Below are 20,607 nucleotides of genomic sequence, written 5' to 3'. Positions count from 1 at the left end.
TGCGAATGCTATCACAGAATGCTATATTAAGAAAGAAAGGATCATTCATTCCTTCATTATGGAACACAGTAATACATCACATGAAGAGAAACAAAAAAGGAACACACTTCGTTCTTAGACTCGTGCCGCCTCCTTGACAGAGAGAAAAGTTTTTACACATAAAATAGTATATATTTCTTTTCCAGCGATGAAGCTGTACTAATATCACCTTGACAAGCTTAGATGATCTAGGGAGAGACAAAGTAAATTAATTAACAATAAAAAAGTCGACTAAAATCATTTACAAACAATATACTTAATATTTCTTCGATTACATATTTTTCTCAATTTAATAAATGTGTGAACACAAAAATTTCATTAAATCACTATTTATCAATTTTAAACTCTCATGTACATCAGGAAAAAATATATAGTTTCAGGCATTATTAGTTGTAATGTAAAAAATTCAAAACAGTTTCTTTGTGGGATGTGGAATGCTCACTCACGATCGAAAAAAGGAGGTGCTTCGCTGTAACACAAGGGGAGGGGGAAACCATCTTTAAAGTTGTCGTTGCTCATATATTTGGATATATAGTAATCAAGCAAGTAATAACATTTGGTGGTATAATCTCCGGCTGATTAAAGTTTATTTGATAACATGAATTCACAAATTAAACGAATCTCTAAGTACATTTGCTTATCTTTTATAGAAAAAAAATGCACAGATTGATTTTTTATCATGAATAACCAGGAGCACACTAAAAAAACCAACGAAATTCTCGCCAATAATAACCAACAGCACACGAACAATAGAAAAAAAACATTTTCTCAGTAATCACATACAGCATGCGGAGAAAATCACCAAAATATTGTCAAGAATATCCATTAATACATGTAGAATACCAATAAAGTCTTGACATAAAAAAGGCTGAAGTGCACGGACAAAAATCATCAAATTCTTGTCAGGTAAAAAAAGCAGAAGCACATGAAAAAAAAAACCCAACAAAATTCTAACACAGTAAAGTTGAAGCACACGTAGAAATCTATCGAAATTTCATGTGAAAAAATAGGAGCACTCAGAGAAAACCATCAGGGAGAAGATGTTTAAAAACATTATAAATTATGAATTGTTTAAGAAAAAGTTCAAATTGAATCCTGCCAGATCTCTTTGCTTAAGCAAAGAGTTCACAAGCTGACTTGTGCTAGAACTCTCATGTTGCTTAAGCAAAGAGTTCACAAGCTGACTTGTGCTAGAACTCTCATGTTGCTTAAGCAAAGAGTTCACAAGCTGACTTGTGCTAGAACTCTCATGTTGCTTAAGCAAAGAGTTCACAAGCTGACTTGTGCTAGAACTCTCATGTTGCTTAAGCAAAGAGATCTGGCAGGATTCAATTTGAACTTTTTCTTAAACAATTCATAATTTATAATGTTTTTAAACATCTTCTCCCTGATGGTTTTCTCTGAGTGCTCCTATTTTTTCACATGAAATTTCGATAGATTTCTACGTGTGCTTCAACTTTACTGTGTTAGAATTTTGTTGGGTTTTTTTTTTCATGTGCTTCTGCTTTTTTTACCTGACAAGAATTTGATGATTTTTGTCCGTGCACTTCAGCCTTTTTTATGTCAAGACTTTATTGGTATTCTACATGTATTAATGGATATTCTTGACAATATTTTGGTGATTTTCTCCGCATGCTGTATGTGATTACTGAGAAAATGTTTTTTTTCTATTGTTCGTGTGCTGTTGGTTATTATTGGCGAGAATTTCGTTGGTTTTTTTAGTGTGCTCCTGGTTATTCATGATAAAAAATCAATCTGTGCATTTTTTTTCTATAAAAGATAAGCAAATGTACTTAGAGATTCGTTTAATTTGTGAATTCATGTTATCAAATAAACTTTAATCAGCCGGAGATTATACCACCAAATGTTATTACTTGCTTGATTACTATATATCCAAATATATGAGCAACGACAACTTTAAAGATGGTTTCCCCCTCCCCTTGTGTTACAGCGAAGCACCTCCTTTTTTCGATCGTGAGTGAGCATTCCACATCCCACAAAGAAACTGTTTTGAATTTTTTACATTACAACTAATAATGCCTGAAACTATATATTTTTTCCTGATGTACATGAGAGTTTAAAATTGATAAATAGTGATTTAAGGAAATTTTTGTGTTCACACATTTATTAAATTGAGAAAAATATGTAATCGAAGAAATATTAAGTATATTGTTTGTAAATGATTTTAGTCGACTTTTTTATTGTTAATTAATTTACTTTGTCTCTCCCTAGATCATCTAAGCTTGTCAAGGTGATATTAGTACAGCTTCATCGCTGGAAAAGAAATATATACTATTTTATGTGTAAAAACTTTTCTCTCTGTCAAGGAGGCGGCACGAGTCTAAGAACGAAGTGTGTTCCTTTTTTGTTTCTCTTCATGTGATGTATTACTGTGTTCCATAATGAAGGAATGAATGATCCTTTCTTTCTTAATATAGCATTCTGTGATAGCATTCGCAGAATTGTGATTGAAAGGGCTGTCAGTTGCGTGGTGATTCTAGAGAAATATGCAGTGTTTTATATTATTCAATTATTTTGAAATGCATTATTTTAATGTGTTTCACTGTCCTATGTTTAGTGTTTCAGGAGGTCCACCTAGTCAGAGGTGAATCTGCATTACTGAAGCGAGATAATTGCAATGCTTGCTAATGCTTCTAGTGCAGTTTCGTCTCTAAGCGCAGGGGGCTTGGACTGGCGCGCAGTCATCTCGTAGTGCATATGTTAAGTATGAGATTTGTGTGGTATCCAGACATCAGACCTATGGTTTGGGAAAAATGAAGATAATTGCGTAATAAAATGTTCTCGCATGCAAGGACTTGCACATGATGTTTCATCTCTAAAATTAACTTTGAAAATTTTTAATTTTTAGCTCCTTTTCATAAACAGATGTAAGTCTTGAGTGGTTTTCAAAATATCGTACTTCCATCTGAAGCGATGCAGGGTGTATGTATGTATGTATGTATGTATGTATGTATGTATGTATGTATGTATGTATGTATGTATGTGTGTGTAAATAACCAAGTGTCTGTATTTCATGTGCAGTTTTTTCATAAACAAATTATCATCTTTAGCAGTTATTTTAATCAATATTTCTAACCTGAAGCTGCGCACTTCGTATGTGCGGTCTCCTGCCATGTAAATAATGCCCTGTGTAATAACAATTTTTTGAGGGGTGTGGGGTGTATGTTTGCTTAGTAAAACTGTTTTGTTTTTTGATGGATAAAAGTATTAATTCTAAGTCGTTGAAGGTAAGGGCGTTCAGAGGCAATCCGTCAGCCCAATCATAGTAAAGACTCAAGTGTTGTCCGCTCGTTTTGCAGTATGGTTTCCTGGTACCATCCAATCTACACAAAATTTAAATATTATGTGTTTTAATATGTTGCCTTTGTAAATAAAAGTACATTATGTGGGCAAGTATGTATTTAATCTCAGTGCACGCATGCGCACGCATGTGTGTGTAAGTGTGAGCCAGTGTGTGGTAGGATGGTTAAGTCTGACATGTAAATAAAACCTGTATGAGATAATATAATTTTTAATTTCTAGATGCAGTAACAGCATCCTAGGATGAAATTTCTACCATAAGGTTTAAGGGAAGTATATTTTGTTTGGTCTTACAGAATTTTAGCGTGATGGTGAAGCAGCATCATTGTATGAGGGGAAGAGAGGGAGATGTTTTATTTGACCAATGAAAAGAGAGCTTAGGAAAGTCTCCTTAAATGGTTGTGAAAAGGGTTTGTTCCTGGAACATCAGCAAAATGTGTCATTCTGTGGATGTTCAACTGATTGTTCGCAATGAAATGCTAAAAAATTTTAAACGAATGTTGGTCATAATAAATGTAGGTTAAATTTTAAATGTTGTAGTTTTGTAATGTGTTCTTACTTTTAACAAATGTATTAAACTTACCCGATTTATTTTTTATTTATTTCCTTACATATCTATAATGAATATTTAGCTGTATTTTCCTCGAACTCAGCTTGAGTGCTTCGTAATGACACTTTAACGAGTCTGTTGCCGTAGACCATGACTGCTACCTGAGCGCCTCATGGCGCCACAAAGTCGGGCGACTAATGGATCTGTTGTGACATGCACGGTCAAGTCTATTGTTCGGGTCCCCTCGGCACTGCGAGACGACATTTCTGAGTGATGAGTCACGATGCATGAAGTGCCTCGCGACCTAATCTCTCATCACCTAGGTCATTAGTGGTTTTACCCGAGAGTGGTTTCCTATGTTAAGTTATTACCTACATTTCTACCTCCCACCCCTCACAGACCTGCTACGACCTGCGCATGAGTCATGCTGGGTTTTTCCGAAGACAATGGTACTTCCCCTCCACATACTATATTCCTATTGGTAGGTTCGGTAAAAATACTATGTTCCTAATGGTTTTTCCAAGAACAAGCAGGTCCGCGGCTATAAAAGGCCGGGATTAGCTGTCGGAGCTTCATTGTGTTCTTGGAGTTTGAGTGAGCTAGTTCGTGTGTGAGTTTAGCTGCTACCACGATTTCTACCGCCAACGCTACTTTGTGTTCTACAGCTCCACTTCATCTTTTTCTGAGGTATGCTACATGTTTCGTTAACATTGAATGTTTCTCAGCTTTTTCGTAGGTTATCAGCTAACTAGTTTTTTCTCTGTACACTTATGTGTGGGTAACCAGGAATTGTTTAGCTTAAACTTTTAACAGTACTTTAAAATTCTAGCATTTTTGGGTTGTGCATTAGAGTAGTTTTGAGGTTATGTAATCAATCATTTTTAGATAACATTGAATATTTTTCAGCTTTGACTTTTATCAGTACTTTAAATATTCTACCATTTTTAGGATTGTACATGAATGAAGGAGTAGCTTTGAGGTTATGTTTGTAACTTTTTTTTATTTAGTAACATTGCTAACAGTTTAGGTTAGTAAGCTTGAGGGCTAGAAATTTGAGGTTATGTTTGCAACTTTTTTTATTTAGTAACATTGCTATCAAGTTAGGTTATTAAGCTTGATGGCTAGAGTTTTGAGGTTATGTTTGTAACTTTTTTATTTATTACATTGCTATCAAGTTAGGTTAGAAAGCTTGAGGGCTAGAGTTTTGAGGTTATGTTTGCAACTTTTTTATTTAGTAACATTGCTAGTAGTTTAGGTTAGAAAGCTTGAGGCTAGAGTTTTGAGGATATGTGTGTTTTCATGTAACATCTAGCTACATTGTTTTCTTTATTCTTATGTTATAGTTCTCCGTACGTCGAGCTTCCTTCGCGTGTTCCGTACGTTGAGACCAGTCTACCGATTGTCGAGATGGCATTTACCGCGCAGAAATGCCGTTTCTGCTCTGCTACCTTCACGGCAGCTAAGAACCGCTACCGGCACGAGCGACAGTGTGCCGAGAACCAGCATCGTGACTACCAGCAGTGCCACCTATGTGGCAAGATGGTCGCACGCAGCGACAAGATGCAGCAGCACCTGTCAACATGTACTGGTGCTGTCGCCACGACATCAGGCACCCGGTGTAGCTTCTGCTATAAGGCCTTCGCCCGTGCTGATGTCGCCAGACTACATGAGAAGTCGGCTTGCGGTCTTAACCCTAACTGCATAGCACATTCCTGCACGAACTGTGCTAAAGAGTTCGTCAGGGCTGACACTCTTCGCAACCACATTAAGGTGTGCAAGGGGCCTGCTCCGCCTCCAACAAAGAAGCAGAGAATGGCAGCAGTTAAGCCAGCAGTACTGCCTAAACCATCGACCAGCCGAACAAAGGTGGTGACCGGCGCGGGTTTGGCCAATACCCATGGCTTCATCACCGCCGAAGTGGGATTCAAGGGCAACTTGAAGACTTATGTTGCTGTAAATACGTCAAGTTCTGCCAAGGACATTTGTACGTACCTGGACTCCATCAAGGCAAAAATAATAAGCCAACTTGAGGAGGAGATTGAAGAGAATGGACCGCTGAAGTTTAATGTCGTTCTTGAGTGCGACTACGAAAAACCAGTAGATGCCTGTGAAGACAAGAGGGCCTTCAAAACCATGAATGTTCCCCTCTACGCAGTTCATGAGGTGGAGGAGGCAGTTACCGAGTCCATCTCCAAGATCTGCAAGGAGGAGGAAGATTACATGGGTAAGGGGTCCGGATGGACTTTGTCGGCCGTTAAGCGACTTCAACTCCGAATAAACAAGCTTGATCCACTCCGTGCCAGCTCCTACATTGAATTACCTACTTCCATCAAAGACAAATACGCTGTGATCAATCCGCAAAACCTCGAAGACCACATGTGCTTCAAGTGGTCAATTCTTGTTAAGTACGTGGAAGGTGAGCATCCTGAACGTGTCAACCAGCGCTACCATGACTTGGAGGGGAAGTTCAACTTCAACAACATTGACTCCCCTACTCCAATCAAGCAAATACCGCTGTTTGAAAAACAGAACCCCGGAGTCTCCATCAACATTTACAGTATCGACGAGAATCTGAATGTTGTTCCTGCACGAGTCGCTCCTGAAGAAAAAGAACATCATTTCGATCTTCTGCTCTTGGTCAATGACAATTCGTCCCATTTCGCCTACATCAATAATTTTTCTGCTCTGGTTCGGTCCCAAATCACTACACACACTGAGGCTATTCATGTTTGCAAAAGATGCTTCAAGCATTATGATGATCAGGATAGGGTTAGCGGGCTTACTGGTCTTCAGTGTTTGGAAAAACACAGTGAGCTCTGTAAACAGCATGCTGCTGTTAGGATGGAAATGCCCCAGGTTGATGAAAATGGTTTGCCTCCTGTTTTGAAGTTCAAAAACTTCCATCACAGTGATAAAATGCCCATCGTGGTATATTGCGACTTTGAAGCTATTCTGGAGAAAATCCATACATGTCACCCGAATCCTGATGAAGCATACACACTGCAGTATCAAAAGCATAAAGCGTACAGCTACTGCATTTACGTGAAAGCAGATAACTCCGTGATTCCAGTACACCTCACTTCTTCACTTCCTTCACAGCCTGAAGTGTATCGCGGTTGTGACGCAGAAGATAAATTCATATCCCGCATTGTGGAGATTGGACATGACGTGCAGAAAATATTTTCTATGTCTGTTCCTATGACTCCGCTCACACATGCACAAAACACTGCTTTTCTGCAAGCAAGGTGTTGTTGCTACTGTGGAGGAAAGTTTGGAGGGGTCGTAAAGAAAGTTCGTGATCATAATCACTTCACCGGCGAATTTATTGGACCTGCATGTAATGACTGCAACCTTCTCAGGCGCAGACCAAAAAAGATGATTGTGTTCTTCCACAACCTGGCGTACGACCAGAACTTCATTATCAGGAAGTTGGGGTACGACACTAAAGACATCTTCATCATTCCTAATTTGGAAGAGAAGTTGATAACTTTTTCCAAGAAGTTGCATGATAAGTTCAGCATTCAGTTTGTCGATACGTTCCGTTTCATGAGTCGGGGTCTTGCTTCGCTCGCAGAGTTCTTGCCTGCAGACAAGTTTGTCAGTACTGCTGAGTTTTTCGCTCCTGATGAGTTGGAGTTGGTTACTCGCAAGGGAGTCTTCCCCTACGACTTCGTTGATTCTTTTGCTCGACTAGACGATACTAGTCTTCCATCTATCGATGAGTTCTTTAATATTCTGACTGATTCTGGTATTTCCGAGGCGGATTACGCTCACGCACAAAATGTCTGGGACAAGTTTCAGTGTGCTACTTTGGGGGAGTACGCTGACTTGTACCTAAAGACAGATGTCCTGATTTTGGCGGACGTATTCGAGAATTTTCGCAGTCTTTGCTTGGAGACGTACAGTCTAGACCCGTCACACTACATTTCCTGTCCTGGGTTCGCTTTCGATGCGATGCTTCGCACCACAGGAGTACAACTCGAGCTTCTGACAGATTACGATATGTATATGTTTGTGGAAGCAGGTATTCGTGGGGGTGTAGCGCAAAGCATCAAACGTCATTGTGTGGGTAACAACAAATACGTTCCTGAGACACATGATGTGTCCAAGCCATCCACATATCTACAGTACATTGATGCAAATAATTTGTACGGGTGGGCGATGTCGCTGTCGCTTCCGATTCGACATTTCAAATGGTCAGACACATCTATTGATGTCATGACTATTCCAGAAAATTCTCCTATCGGGTACATTATCGAATGTGACGTGGAGTACCCTACTGAACTCCACGAAAGTCACAAAGACCTTCCGTTTCTCCCCATCAATCAATGTCCGCCCGGCTCCAAACAATCAAAGCTCATGACAACACTAGAAATTAAGGAACATTACATTGTACACTACAGAAACCTCCAGCAAGCAGTATCACATGGGTTGATAGTTACTAAGGTACACAGAGTCCTCCAGTTTGAGCAGTCGGCGTGGTTGGAGCCATACATTAAGCTCAACACCAATAAGCGCAAGGCTGCAGCCAACGAATTCGAGAAGGAGTTCTTTAAGCTCGCTGTAAACAGTACTTTCGGGAAACTGATGGAGAACAAGAGGCGGAGGCTCAAAATGGAGTTGGTATGTTCCGAGAAGCGGTTCAAGAAACTGGTGTGTCGTCCATCCTTCAAGGACCGCACAATGTATGAACCGAACTTGACTCTAGTCCACCTGAACCATGAGACCATAATTTTCGATAAGCCAATCTATGCCGGACTCGCAGTACTTGATCTCTCAAAAACACTCATGTACGACTTCCATTACAGCACAATGAAACCCAGATATGCAGAAAACATTCATCTGGCATACATGGACACCGATAGTTTCGTATACGAGATACAAACCGATGATTTCTACCATGACCTCAAAGCCGATCCTACACTCATGGAGAAGTTCGACACCAGCTGCTACCCTTCCGACCACCCTTGCTTCTCCCCCATCAACAAAAAGGTTGTCGGAAAGTTTAAGGATGAGTGTGGGGGGAAAGTGATGAGTGAGTTTGTCGGTCTGCGGGCCAAACTGTATGCATACAAGTGTGGTGACAAAGTTGAGAAGAAGGCCAAGGGTATCCAGCGGTGTGTGGTCAAAAACCGCATAACATTCAGGGACTACCTGGATGCCCTGCACGATCACCACACACGACGAGTAGCAGTTAGGGCCATACGCTCGAGGCAGCAGGTGCTCTATAGTGAGAGCACAAATAAGCTGGCCATAACATGGGAGGATGATAAGCGCCAAATATGTGAGGATGGCATCCATACGGTTCCCCACGGCTATGTTGGAGATGAATTATCTGTTGTATAGTTCCAGTCTTTTTGTTGTAAACAGTTTTCGTTTTTGTATATAGTTTCTGTTTTTTTTATAGCTTCGTTTGACAAGTATATTTTTCTCTCCTTGAGGGTTTTGTTTTGTACAATATATTTCTTTGATTCAGTAAATATAATTTTACCTACATATCGCTTATTATTTTTTTTAATTAATGCCCTATATTCCTCAAGGTACTTATACTTAATTTGATATCGTAAAATGATCATGTAATTAGACACAAACACCTAAAATATCTGCTTCCATGCAGCTTTTAAACACAGGAACGCAAACACGAACACTAAGAAATGATATTATACACAAACACCTAAATATCTGCTTCCATGCAGTTTTAAACACGAATACACAAACATTAATTTATTTAGTATGTTTACATGTATGATAGGACTATGAAAAATTTCTGGTCAGCTAAGATGGAGTAATAAATGTTTTTTAAATTATCATTACTTTAACTAACGCATCCACAACGACAGTATTGATAACATATATTTTAGTTAAAACCTATAAGTGATAAGACTTTAAGAAAAAATGTCGGTTACAACAACAAAGTGACTAGATTTTGTGGATCTTGTGGATTCTGTGGATTTTGGTCTATAAGGTTCATAACAATGTTGGTAGAGAATTGTAACTCGACCTTACATACACTAACATACTTTAGAAACCTACAACCGATGACGACACCCACCAGATGAAATCAAGATGGTAGTCTCCACTAAATAAGATGGTTGCCTCCAGCAGACAACGATGGTATATTTTTTTTCCTGATTTTCTAAGTTAATAATTATGATTTTCCAAGATGGTGGATGTAACGAAAAATTGTAACAGGAATGAGTGGGGTGTTCGATGACGATGTCATTGTAACAGAGGGGTGGGGGTGCTAGATGATGTATTTGTAATTTAGAGGAGTGGGGTGTTCGATGCGTAGGTTTTTAATTAAAATTTTATTAAATAATATTTTTAATTTTATTTTAAAATTTTGATTATTTAATTTTTTTAAATTTAAAATTTTTTTCATTAAAATCGGATAATAAATAAAGATTTTCAAGATGGCGGACGAAACTCAAAATGGCGGAATGATCAAGAAAACAAAATGGAGGAAAGTTCTAGAAAAACAAAATGGCCTCCGGGTTCAAAGGTAAAGGTCAAATCCAAGATGGCTGCAGGAAGTGATGTAATCCAAGATGGCCGCCGGAAATGACGTAATCCAAGATGGTCGCCGGAAGTGACGTAAACCAAGATGGCCGCCGTGGCTCCCCGGCTCCCCCACCACCCACCGGTGTCCCCATACATACTATAATTACCTACTGCAGGCATTTTTCGCGGAAAGATCTGAACACTTATTAGACTACAACAAGGTATACCCGCACCTGTGGTTTCTTCCTTGTGATTGGCGGCCTTCTACGAGAGAAATCGTTGCCTTATTTTACCGAGCCACTCAGGACGCGTTTGCTACCGCACTGAATCACTGTGATTGGTGTTGTTACAATCGATTGTACCTGGGAGAAACTCACCCAATCACGAAATACAGACGATGCTATAGTGTTTAAACTTTCATCTAGTCTCGAAGTCTTTTCGCGAAAGCTGCAGACCCCTAGTAATTATTATTGATATTTTTGAAACTAATGATGCGAACAAATTAATTATTATTAGAGACCGGAAAAAATCGCGTGTTCATTTCGCGATAGGCTAAAATACAAATAGTTATACCTCAGTGCTGCCTCTGTTATTGGCTCACAACTCACCTGGATGTCTCTGGGCCAATGAGAAACACCCGACCAAAGCTTTATCGAATCACAGGCTGCTACGTTGGGACGTCTCACAAGACAGCAGCCAATGAGTGGGTGACATTTTACCGAGTGTACGTAGAACTATGGAGTTCATGCTAGAGATCATTGAACCCGCGAATTTTTCCTGTCCCTAATTATTATTGTTCAAATGTTAACAAGGATAACACGAGGAATATTTTTTGTAAGTTGTGTTTTGGCATGATTACAATGCATTTCACATTCATTTCTCGAAAGAATTTACCAAGTCTTACTTTAAAAATTTCGTTTGTCTTATAGTGTAAATTAATGATAGTTTACTTTCACTTAAATATATATATTTTTGCGGCTGGATTCTTACATGGTTCAAAGATAAAACATTTTTATCGCATAATTGTGTATTATGAGGTACATTTTATATGTCAAAGATGATGATAATAATAATATTCACTTTGTGCTGGACTGAAAAGGTTACAGTAGCTCTGCTTTACTTTGCACTGCTGTTTGCTGTACACAGAAAACTTGAAACATAACATACCTGATAATCATACTCTGATTGATTCGTTCGTGCTAATACTAGAACACGTTAAAACTTAATCTACTCGATTTTTCTACAAAAAAAAAACGTAGTTTCACTACAGCTTAGTAAATGAAAGTGTTGCGAGACTGCTGGAGATAGGGCCAGGCCGCGCGGCTTCTGGGGAAACTCTGGCCCGCCCTGACGCGGTTAGCGCCTCCCCCCACCACACCGCGGCCCCTCCATTAGTCGGTCATACCACCCCTGTTTCCGCGTCTCTTCTACTGGAAGACTCTCTCTCGGGAAGCCTAAGATGCACATAAAGTTCTGCCATTCCCGATTACACCCGAACAATTCACCTTCGGCCAACCTCGGGATTATTTATATTTATTTATATTTCTCTGTTTATTTTAATGTAGCTATACCAACCTAACTAACCGTCCATAGTGTTTTAAAGTGTTTTAATGTAGCTAACCTAACCGACCACTTTTAATATTTGAATTAATTTTTCCTGCGCAAAAATAAAACAAATCCCGAAGTTGGCCGAAGGTGAATTGTTCGGGTGTAATCGGGAATGGCAGAACTTGATGTGCATCTTAGGTCTCCCCTCTCTCTCTGGGCCACCAAGCTTCACCTTCACGTCGAGTGGTGGGACTGCAGGCCCGTCTGCAGCTGCAACGCCCTGAACTGTAGCCAGAAGAACTCTGATCTCTGATTGGCCCACGTGACCCTCTGACGTCATGCGTGTTGTGGGCGATGGTCCGAATACATTGCTCAACTTGAACTCTTTGTCCCAGTCTGTGTCCTTTGGTAGCATACAAGAATGAACACTCGTGGTATTGTTTTAAAAAGTAATAGAAAATAACGGACATTTATTAGCATTTATTTTGCCTTACAGAATATAAATACATAATATTGATCTCCAGGAAATTTCACATATCAACTAAATATTCAAAACATAAATGCATACTCATTTACATAACATAAAAAAGTAAACAAAAAAATTCGAAAAACAATTATTTTGGCGCTGTATATTTACTGCGCTCTGGTGACTACTTTAGAAATCAGTAGATTCGGACATCGGATATCGGATATCGCAAAGTGTACCCGTATGTATTCGTTACTATAACAATTATTGTAGACTGGGCTGTTTCCGTGCGACAGTGTGCTATCATGCACATTAGGATAATGACACGGATCACTCACAGGTTCAGACTATTGTAGACGGGCCTTTTGACACCATCGTTCTGGTAGTCTCGAATGGTGTACTGAAACAAGTGTCAGCACAAATGATATTTAATCATTTTTGTTTTATTTTCTGCATTTATTACTTTTGGCATTATAAACAGTATTTTACATTGAAATTCAAGCCGTATCTATGAAACTCAGAACTCTATTACTATTGTTGTTAGAACGTCACTGCAATTCACAGACCCCTCTTAGGACTATTGGTCGTGATATTTGAAAACTAAAATAGTTTTATTTTATGAAATGTAAACCTTTCAATATGTTTTTTTTATTTCAAATCCGTGTTATTATACACTAAACTCATCTTTGTTGATGGTTTCTGTTTTTATATTAATACTGAAAAGCATTTAACTCCACGGAATTCCAGTCAATCAGAAACCAGCATTTATTAATTTTAAATGATTATAAAAATAATGTAATAGCGTCTAACATGGTGAAGTGAGGCTGTGTAACGTGGTGTTAAATCCTTTACATTTCAAGTGCAAATAAACAATTTGACAGTTGGCAACAATTCTAAAGTGATCTAAGAATGGTCTCAAGTGTTTTGATGTATAGAAAAGTTTGATTATCTTCAATATAGCAAAGTGAGCGGCATATTAAGCGAGTACATTGTTCTGTAAAGCTTTTCCTCACTTATATACACACATAACAATATTGGGATGAACAGTATTATTAGTTATATATGTATCACGATAGTATAAAACACCGATAAAACGTGATTTAAGTAATGAAACTTTACTAACACATATTTTCACGAGTGAACTAACGAATCTTCGGAGTTGAACACTATCTGTAATTTTCTGGTTTTCACTCACTCAATGGTCCTATTTTAATGTTTTCTTGCGACTACCGCTGAGTCTAAACTAGCCGAAGCGAAAACATTATTTAAAACATAATGTTAAACATTATCAATGTTGTGTTATTTCATCAAAGGCTTATGAAACTTATTATATTGAATGAATGATCGTTTTTCATGCGTCAGACATAGGCTAAATCCGGAATTTTAACTATGATAACAGTCGTTCAACCATAAAGTTACTTATTGTTTTATTTTTGTAAATTAATGTTGTGTTGTAAATTTATGATCTCTGAAGAAAATTGCACAGACGAATTAAGAGATATACTAAGCTACTAAGCTATATCATACTACAATGAATAATATTGGTGTTCAGTATTACCTAAACTGTGGAATTTATTGCACGCTCGAATTAAAATCAACATATAAAATAGTTTCATGATACTTACGTTGTTCAGTTTATTATTTGAATAAATATATATATGGTTTACTTCTGTATGCACTACAATGCATTGGCCTACCAAAACACACACGATTCTAATGATCAGTGTGATATTGTTCATAATTTAGTTAGTCAAAGCTCTCAAGTCAATAATAATAAAACCATATGTGAGTAGTGTTAACATTACAGACACGCATAACAAAATACAGTTAGGTACTGTAGAAGGGCGCAGATTTGATGGATACGAGATGTCTATGGCCATGGCTTACAAACATTGGTCATATCCTGAAAACAAGCGTGAAAAATTGTGTCGCTAAATTTTTCTGGTTAGTCATATTATAGAATTTTGGTATTATAGCATTTTGTTGACAATAAGATATCATATATCATAAATACACTGGTTTAAAGCAATTATTATTGGCTATATCGTTTAGACGATTTTTCATCATCTCAAACATTGATGATGTCATAACAACTCTTCTATAACAACACTACGATGGCTTGGCTTTATAGATTTTTGAAGGTTTTGACGTGACAACGTCTAATAAATCGATGAACGCCGGCTGCACGCACGAAAAAGTGCCCCGTTACGCACATTGTCCCGTTTCGTTGTGTCCCGTTACACTAATTTTATATTGCTCTTTGCTAACCTGAACCCTTTAGCATTGCGACCGAGTCCGTGGCGTAATTCTGTTTTCATGCATTTCAATGCAACATTTTCATTGCTCTTTGCTAACCCGTTCCTCCTAGCATTGCTGCAGAGTCCGTGGCGCAAATATATTATTATTTTTCACTGCATCTTGGTGTTGGGTAAGCCATTTTCCTTCACATCATCCTTGAAACACTCCCATTCGTTTCCTATTTTTCCTATCATCGTCCTATCCTTAGCAGAATAACACAGATTGGAAGAAGTTAAATAGCTAACATGTATAAAAGTTATAGTTAAAATAATCTCTTCGTTAAAGTAATAAACATATTTGAATTAATGAGTGCAAATAAAAGTAAATTTATCATATAAATTGTAGATTTCATTTCACACCTTCTTTGTATCCATACAAAGTAGTGATAATTCAATAAAAATGATTAAATTTTATTCATAAAAGTATGCAATCATATCATCAATGTTTTGTTATGACGTTGTCTCGTTACACGATCGTCCGTAAACCGACTTTACAGACAGCCAATTTTTTAATTATTTAGGGGGTTTAAAATTAAAAATTTCAACTTTTCGGATTTTTCCCATCGGTTACGGGACGAGATCTACCTATTGTCAAAAATTTTGGTTTCTAGTTCGTCTGAAAGGGGGTTAGAATTTGAATAATTGAGTGAGTGAGTGTGTTGCTCATGGGGGTGTATATATATTTGGATTAGGGTTTTTTCCAACTCAGTCTGGGGCTCTAGGCCTATCAATCCTGGATACAGGAAGTAGCTTTTGTCGTTAATGTCCGTGTATATAATAATTTAAGTTGATATTTGCAATGATAAAAAACATGCTCAATATAAGATATATATATATCTGGCTTCGAATGTGTAAACTTGTTTGTTAGCATTGTCTGCCAGATAAAATAATGTTCGTATTTGGCCAAAAATATTTTCAAGGGTACCACAAAAATGGCTCGGTAGAGCATCATTATACATTTTTTTAGTTAAAATTCTTTTGGTGTTTTATAAAAAAACTAGCTGCCCGACCCGGCTTCGCACGGCTATACCTACTAATGGAAAAAAATTAAGCCACATCTCCCATTTACAGTAATGGTAAATAAAAAAAATATCAGTGAAAATTTATTACAATGCTGTATAATGTACCGGAGAGAAAATGAATAGCACCGATGGTTTCCCGACTCGTGCACGCAACGTACAACTGATGTACCCGTACTTCGCTACGACAGTCTACAGGCAGATCACTCTTGCGCCGCTCTTTATACATGCCCCTCCTTGTGGGTACGCCACTGCCGCGCGATGCCCGTTGCCATGGAGATGCAGAAGGAATGAACAATGTAAAATCCTGTTCTCATGCAGATAAAGTACCTACTGTTGCCTGGTTTTAACCACCCATGGGATATAATTTTCGGAAAATGTCATCCTCCGTAACATAAGGAACATTACTGTGAAGTTTCAAGTCTGTAAAATAAATATACTTGAAAAAAAGGGCAATTTTTGATATTTAAAGTACCCGCAATATTTCAACGGTGATGAGGACTGCACTAACAATGAAATAGTCGTTGCCATAGAGACGAATGAAGCATCAACAAAGCAACAGCCGTTGCCATGGTGATTTCCTACCAAAAACTGGAAATTTTGATATATTACACCCCCGAAACTCCCATTGGGAAAGGATTTCCGCAGAATCCGTTCTTAGTGAGCATCTACATCACAAAATGAGTAACTATGCTAAATTTCAAGTCAATCGGGTGTATAGTTTTAGATATCTCGTGATGAGTGAGTCAGTGAGTGGTATTTCGCTTATATATATACAAGGCCTTGTCAGAATTGTAACGGGAGAGGAAAATTATTGATGGTCCGAAAAATGAAAATTAATTAAAAATAATAAAAATAATTCTACTAAAAGAAAAAAACATATTAAACACAGAGAGAGCAAAAAAAATAGTTTAGGTTTGCGATTTAAAGTGATAAAAAGTATTTAAATACTAATTGAACTCTTATGAGGGTACTGATTGCTTCGTTCTTAATATCACACGTGTGGTTTTTTTTTTTTTTACTTGTATGGGAAAACTAAGAATGTTAAGGCATCTAGTGCGTGGTAACAATGTTAATAGGCAATAGGAAATAAACTTCTAGCACCTGCGGCATTGTCAACACACTTCGCACGTGTACTGCATGTTGTATCTAACCCCCTCCAACGCATTTGATTCTAAATTGGACTTTTAGTAAGGATCCCTAATGTTTTTGATAATATAATATAGCCTATAGCCTTCCTCGATAAATGTACTATCCAACACTGAAAGAATTGTCCAAATCGGACCAGTGGTTCCTGAGATTAGCGCGTTCAAACAAACAAACAAACTCTTCAGCTTTATAATAATAGTATAGATGATAAGTGTGAATTTTTACGATGCGCACACACCATACAATGAAATTTTCACAGGATGTAAAAAAGGCTACCTACAAATAAAATTATATATGTGCTTTCCAATCTTATACTTTAGTGACATATTTAATTCTGGCCCATATCGTTAAAAACATTTATTTAATGAAAATAGTAGTGATAAATTGTTTTTAACCTTTTCAAATGTATTTTCAAGTGTAGGCTATTTATATAAGTGAGGTTTATGTTTAACGATGTCAGGTTGCTTGTAAGCTTCCATTGTCGCTGGCTGGGAGTGTCTGTGGAAGGTTTAGTAGTCTCCTGGCTGTTTTCATAGGAGTGTTTGTGAGCTATATTTTAAATGTATTTGCATTAAACAATTATTATATAATTTAATAAATAATTAAAATCAACAAAATAGAAGAAACATTCCGCATATTTATTTATTTTCATGACTTATTTTTTTTTTTATTTTACTAAATTAAATAATTAATTTTATACGCGAGTTTATATTATCATTGAATACTATGTATTTCTTAATTATTTTTACTTTAATAGATTTTATACTTTACCAACTGTATTTAAAATATCACTCCAGTCCTTATATTATTTTATTACTCTTAATTGTTTGTATGCAAAATTAAAGTTAGGATTTTTTTTACGTCAAGTAAATATAACTTCTAACGCGCGTACATAAGTACGCGCACCCATTTTTTTATAAATATTATTTTAAGGCTCGTAATCTTTTCTTAAATATCGTAAGTTAAGGAATAACAGCTTTTTTTGCTAATTACTTTACATTGTTATTATTTTTTTCCTTTCCTTGAGCTTGAGGCTTTCTGCTTGAGTCAGGAAGCAGCTGTCTTACTGCCTTCTGTTTGAACTCGATGCAGCATCACATATGACACAACGACGTTCATAATGTCACTGGCGATTTATTCACACATTCGTAATTCACTTTATTTCACACGATCTAACTACTGTATTCCATCCCTAGTCGCTCGAATGCAACACTCTTCAGTAACTTTTCAGGGCTTTACGTAAACCAAGTGGTCATATTGGTGCAATGTCTATGTAAGTTAGTTGTGTTATATTTTAATAACTTGGCTTGATCGCGTATTCTGTATATTGACTTGTACATGTAAAAATATAAAAACAAGTGCCAAGCCTTCAGATTGGTGAATTAGGTCTCTATGAGCCAAACTATTTGCAGCATTAGAAGGTATTTGAAACTCTTTGGTATACCAAGGAGGAAGTTGATCAAGTCAAGTCCTAAAATATATTTAGGTATGTTTTATGCCACATTATGAATTTGGTGAACTTATCTGGGTTACGTATTTTTCCCAGGAAAATATTCCACTAGGTCTGAAAGGCGTTCCTTCAAAGAATGCTGCAGTCACAGAAGATATGAGTTTTAAGGTAATGTTTAATGTATATTAAAAAAAATATTATTTTAAATTTATTATTATAATTTTTATGATTGATAAATGTATGGAACCATTAAGGGGTGTTAACACAGTGCAATAAAGTGGGTAAGTTACCAAGTAAACATAATACGTATCTGGTCCATATGTGAAGCAACGCAGGCGTGAAAGCTTCTAAACGGAATAATTATATATACATCATACTGTCAGGACAGAGCATCATAGAGGTAAATGTTAACAAGCATATAAATTTAAAACAAAAATATAATGTAAACATATATATTGAAATTGATTCACCTAAAATTGACTGAGACGAACTGTGATTGTGCTATGTGTGCAGACGAGAGTTCCCCAGGATGTTGCGTTGATATCACGTGCATATATATATATATATATATATGCATATATATATATATATATATATATATATATATATATATATATATGAGCTCTTGGTTTGTCGAGGGGAGCTGGGTAGGTTCGGGGTGCTGTCATAACTTTGAAACACATTACTTAGAATTTTCTAAGTTATGACAGTTATAAGTTATGACTTTCTACGTTATGACGTTTCAAAGTTGTGTGGTTCTGCGTTGTGTGTTTCTAAGTTATGACAGTTCTAAGTTGTGTGTTTCTAAGTTACGTGGATTTTCCCAAGTTTTCTAAGTTATGACAGTTCTAAGCTGTGACTTTCTAAGTTATGTGGTGTTCCCAGTAGGTTCTGATGTCACGATGGCCATCTTGGTTGATGTCACCGTGCCACTTGACATTCGACCATGACATTTGACTTTGACCTTGACCTCAATCCAATCGCCATCTTGGTTTCCGCCGTCTTTAAATCGAGTACCCCACTACCAGAACGAAGCTCTTTTCGTTAAGAAGAACCTTGAACCATTTTGGATTTTTATGCAATGTCGGCCATCTTGGATTATGACATAATTTTTTTTAGGTTCTGTCGACACAGCCCCATATTGTTTTAGTCTGCTGGAGGCCGCCATATTGAATGACGTCACACCCGCCATATCTATTTTCTGTTCTGTTGGAGGTTACCATCTTGGATACCGCTATCTTTTTTGTTCCTACAGTGCGCCAGCATCGCGCTGTTTCATGGGCGTAAGGTCGATGTTCCATTACCTACTAATATTGCTATGGTCCTTATCGACATATATTATTTTTTTTACACAAAATACATTAGAAGCGAGGTAATTCGAACAATGACAGCTCGAACCTCTGGGTTAGAGCACAAAGCCATCGATACATTTGTAATTATTTAACCATCGATACATTTGTAATTATTTAACTAGAAATTCGGAAAAATTTCAAAAAATCATCACACATTTTGCAATTAATAAACTGATTGTTTCGATCGATTCTTGTCCTAGGTTATATCATTGCTCGATGTAAAAAATGTTTATTATAGGTAAAAAAAAAATAATAAATCATGATTAAAATCCTAAGAGTGGCTTAAGTTCCAGTAATCCAATAATGACATAATGAGCGCCATATTGAAGATTCGTAATAATTAACCTATAAATTCGGGGAAAAAATTTAAAATCACCAAAATAAACACATAATATATAATCACTGTTTCCATTCCTTTCAGTACTTATCTCGATTATTGGTCTATAAGAAAAGTAATTTATGTTCTTAAATATTTATATAATTCATCATCCTCTCAGCAAACAAGGACTTGTGCCGACTGAATAAATATGTTACTCGATATCACTACGCCTACAAGGAGGTCGTTTTCTATATTTGGCATACATTTCAACCATGTTATGTACAATTTCGGGCGTGTAGGCCACGTGTATCCAAACCACGAGGCCTTCTTCGTATATTATTGTTATTATATAAAAAAAATACATACCTATTTCAAACAGACAAGAGTCTCTAAACTGCCAGAACTACAGTATGAATACAACCTTTTACAAGAAAATAGGCATAATAATTAAGCATGTTTTACGCTTACTATAGGACCAAGAATCTTGAAAAATGTATTACACTTACTTCAAGACCAAGAAGTGCTGAACTATAAACTCTTCCGCCATAACTACAGCCTTGACTAAGCACATTTAACGAAAAGGTCGTACATTTGTA

The 20,607-nt window shown here is 37.0% G+C and overlaps 1 protein-coding gene across 6 annotated transcripts in view; it reads left to right on the top strand.

Moving 5' to 3' along the window:
* LOC134541481 (ero1-like protein) overlaps positions 1–20,607 on the top strand; it is a 92,074-nt gene that overhangs the window by 54,164 nt on the left and 17,303 nt on the right. For all 6 annotated transcript variants that reach the window (XM_063384959.1, XM_063384962.1, XM_063384960.1 and 3 more), the window contains one exon: positions 18,437–18,508. In XM_063384959.1, the coding sequence (XP_063241029.1) occupies positions 18,437–18,508 (72 nt within the window). The remainder of the gene's footprint in view (positions 1–18,436; positions 18,509–20,607) is intronic.

This window comes from Bacillus rossius (genome assembly GCF_032445375.1).
Source record: "Bacillus rossius redtenbacheri isolate Brsri chromosome 4 unlocalized genomic scaffold, Brsri_v3 Brsri_v3_scf4_1, whole genome shotgun sequence".
NCBI lineage: Eukaryota > Metazoa > Arthropoda > Insecta > Phasmatodea > Bacillidae > Bacillus > Bacillus rossius.
This window is presented reverse-complemented; position numbering and strand designations above follow the sequence as displayed.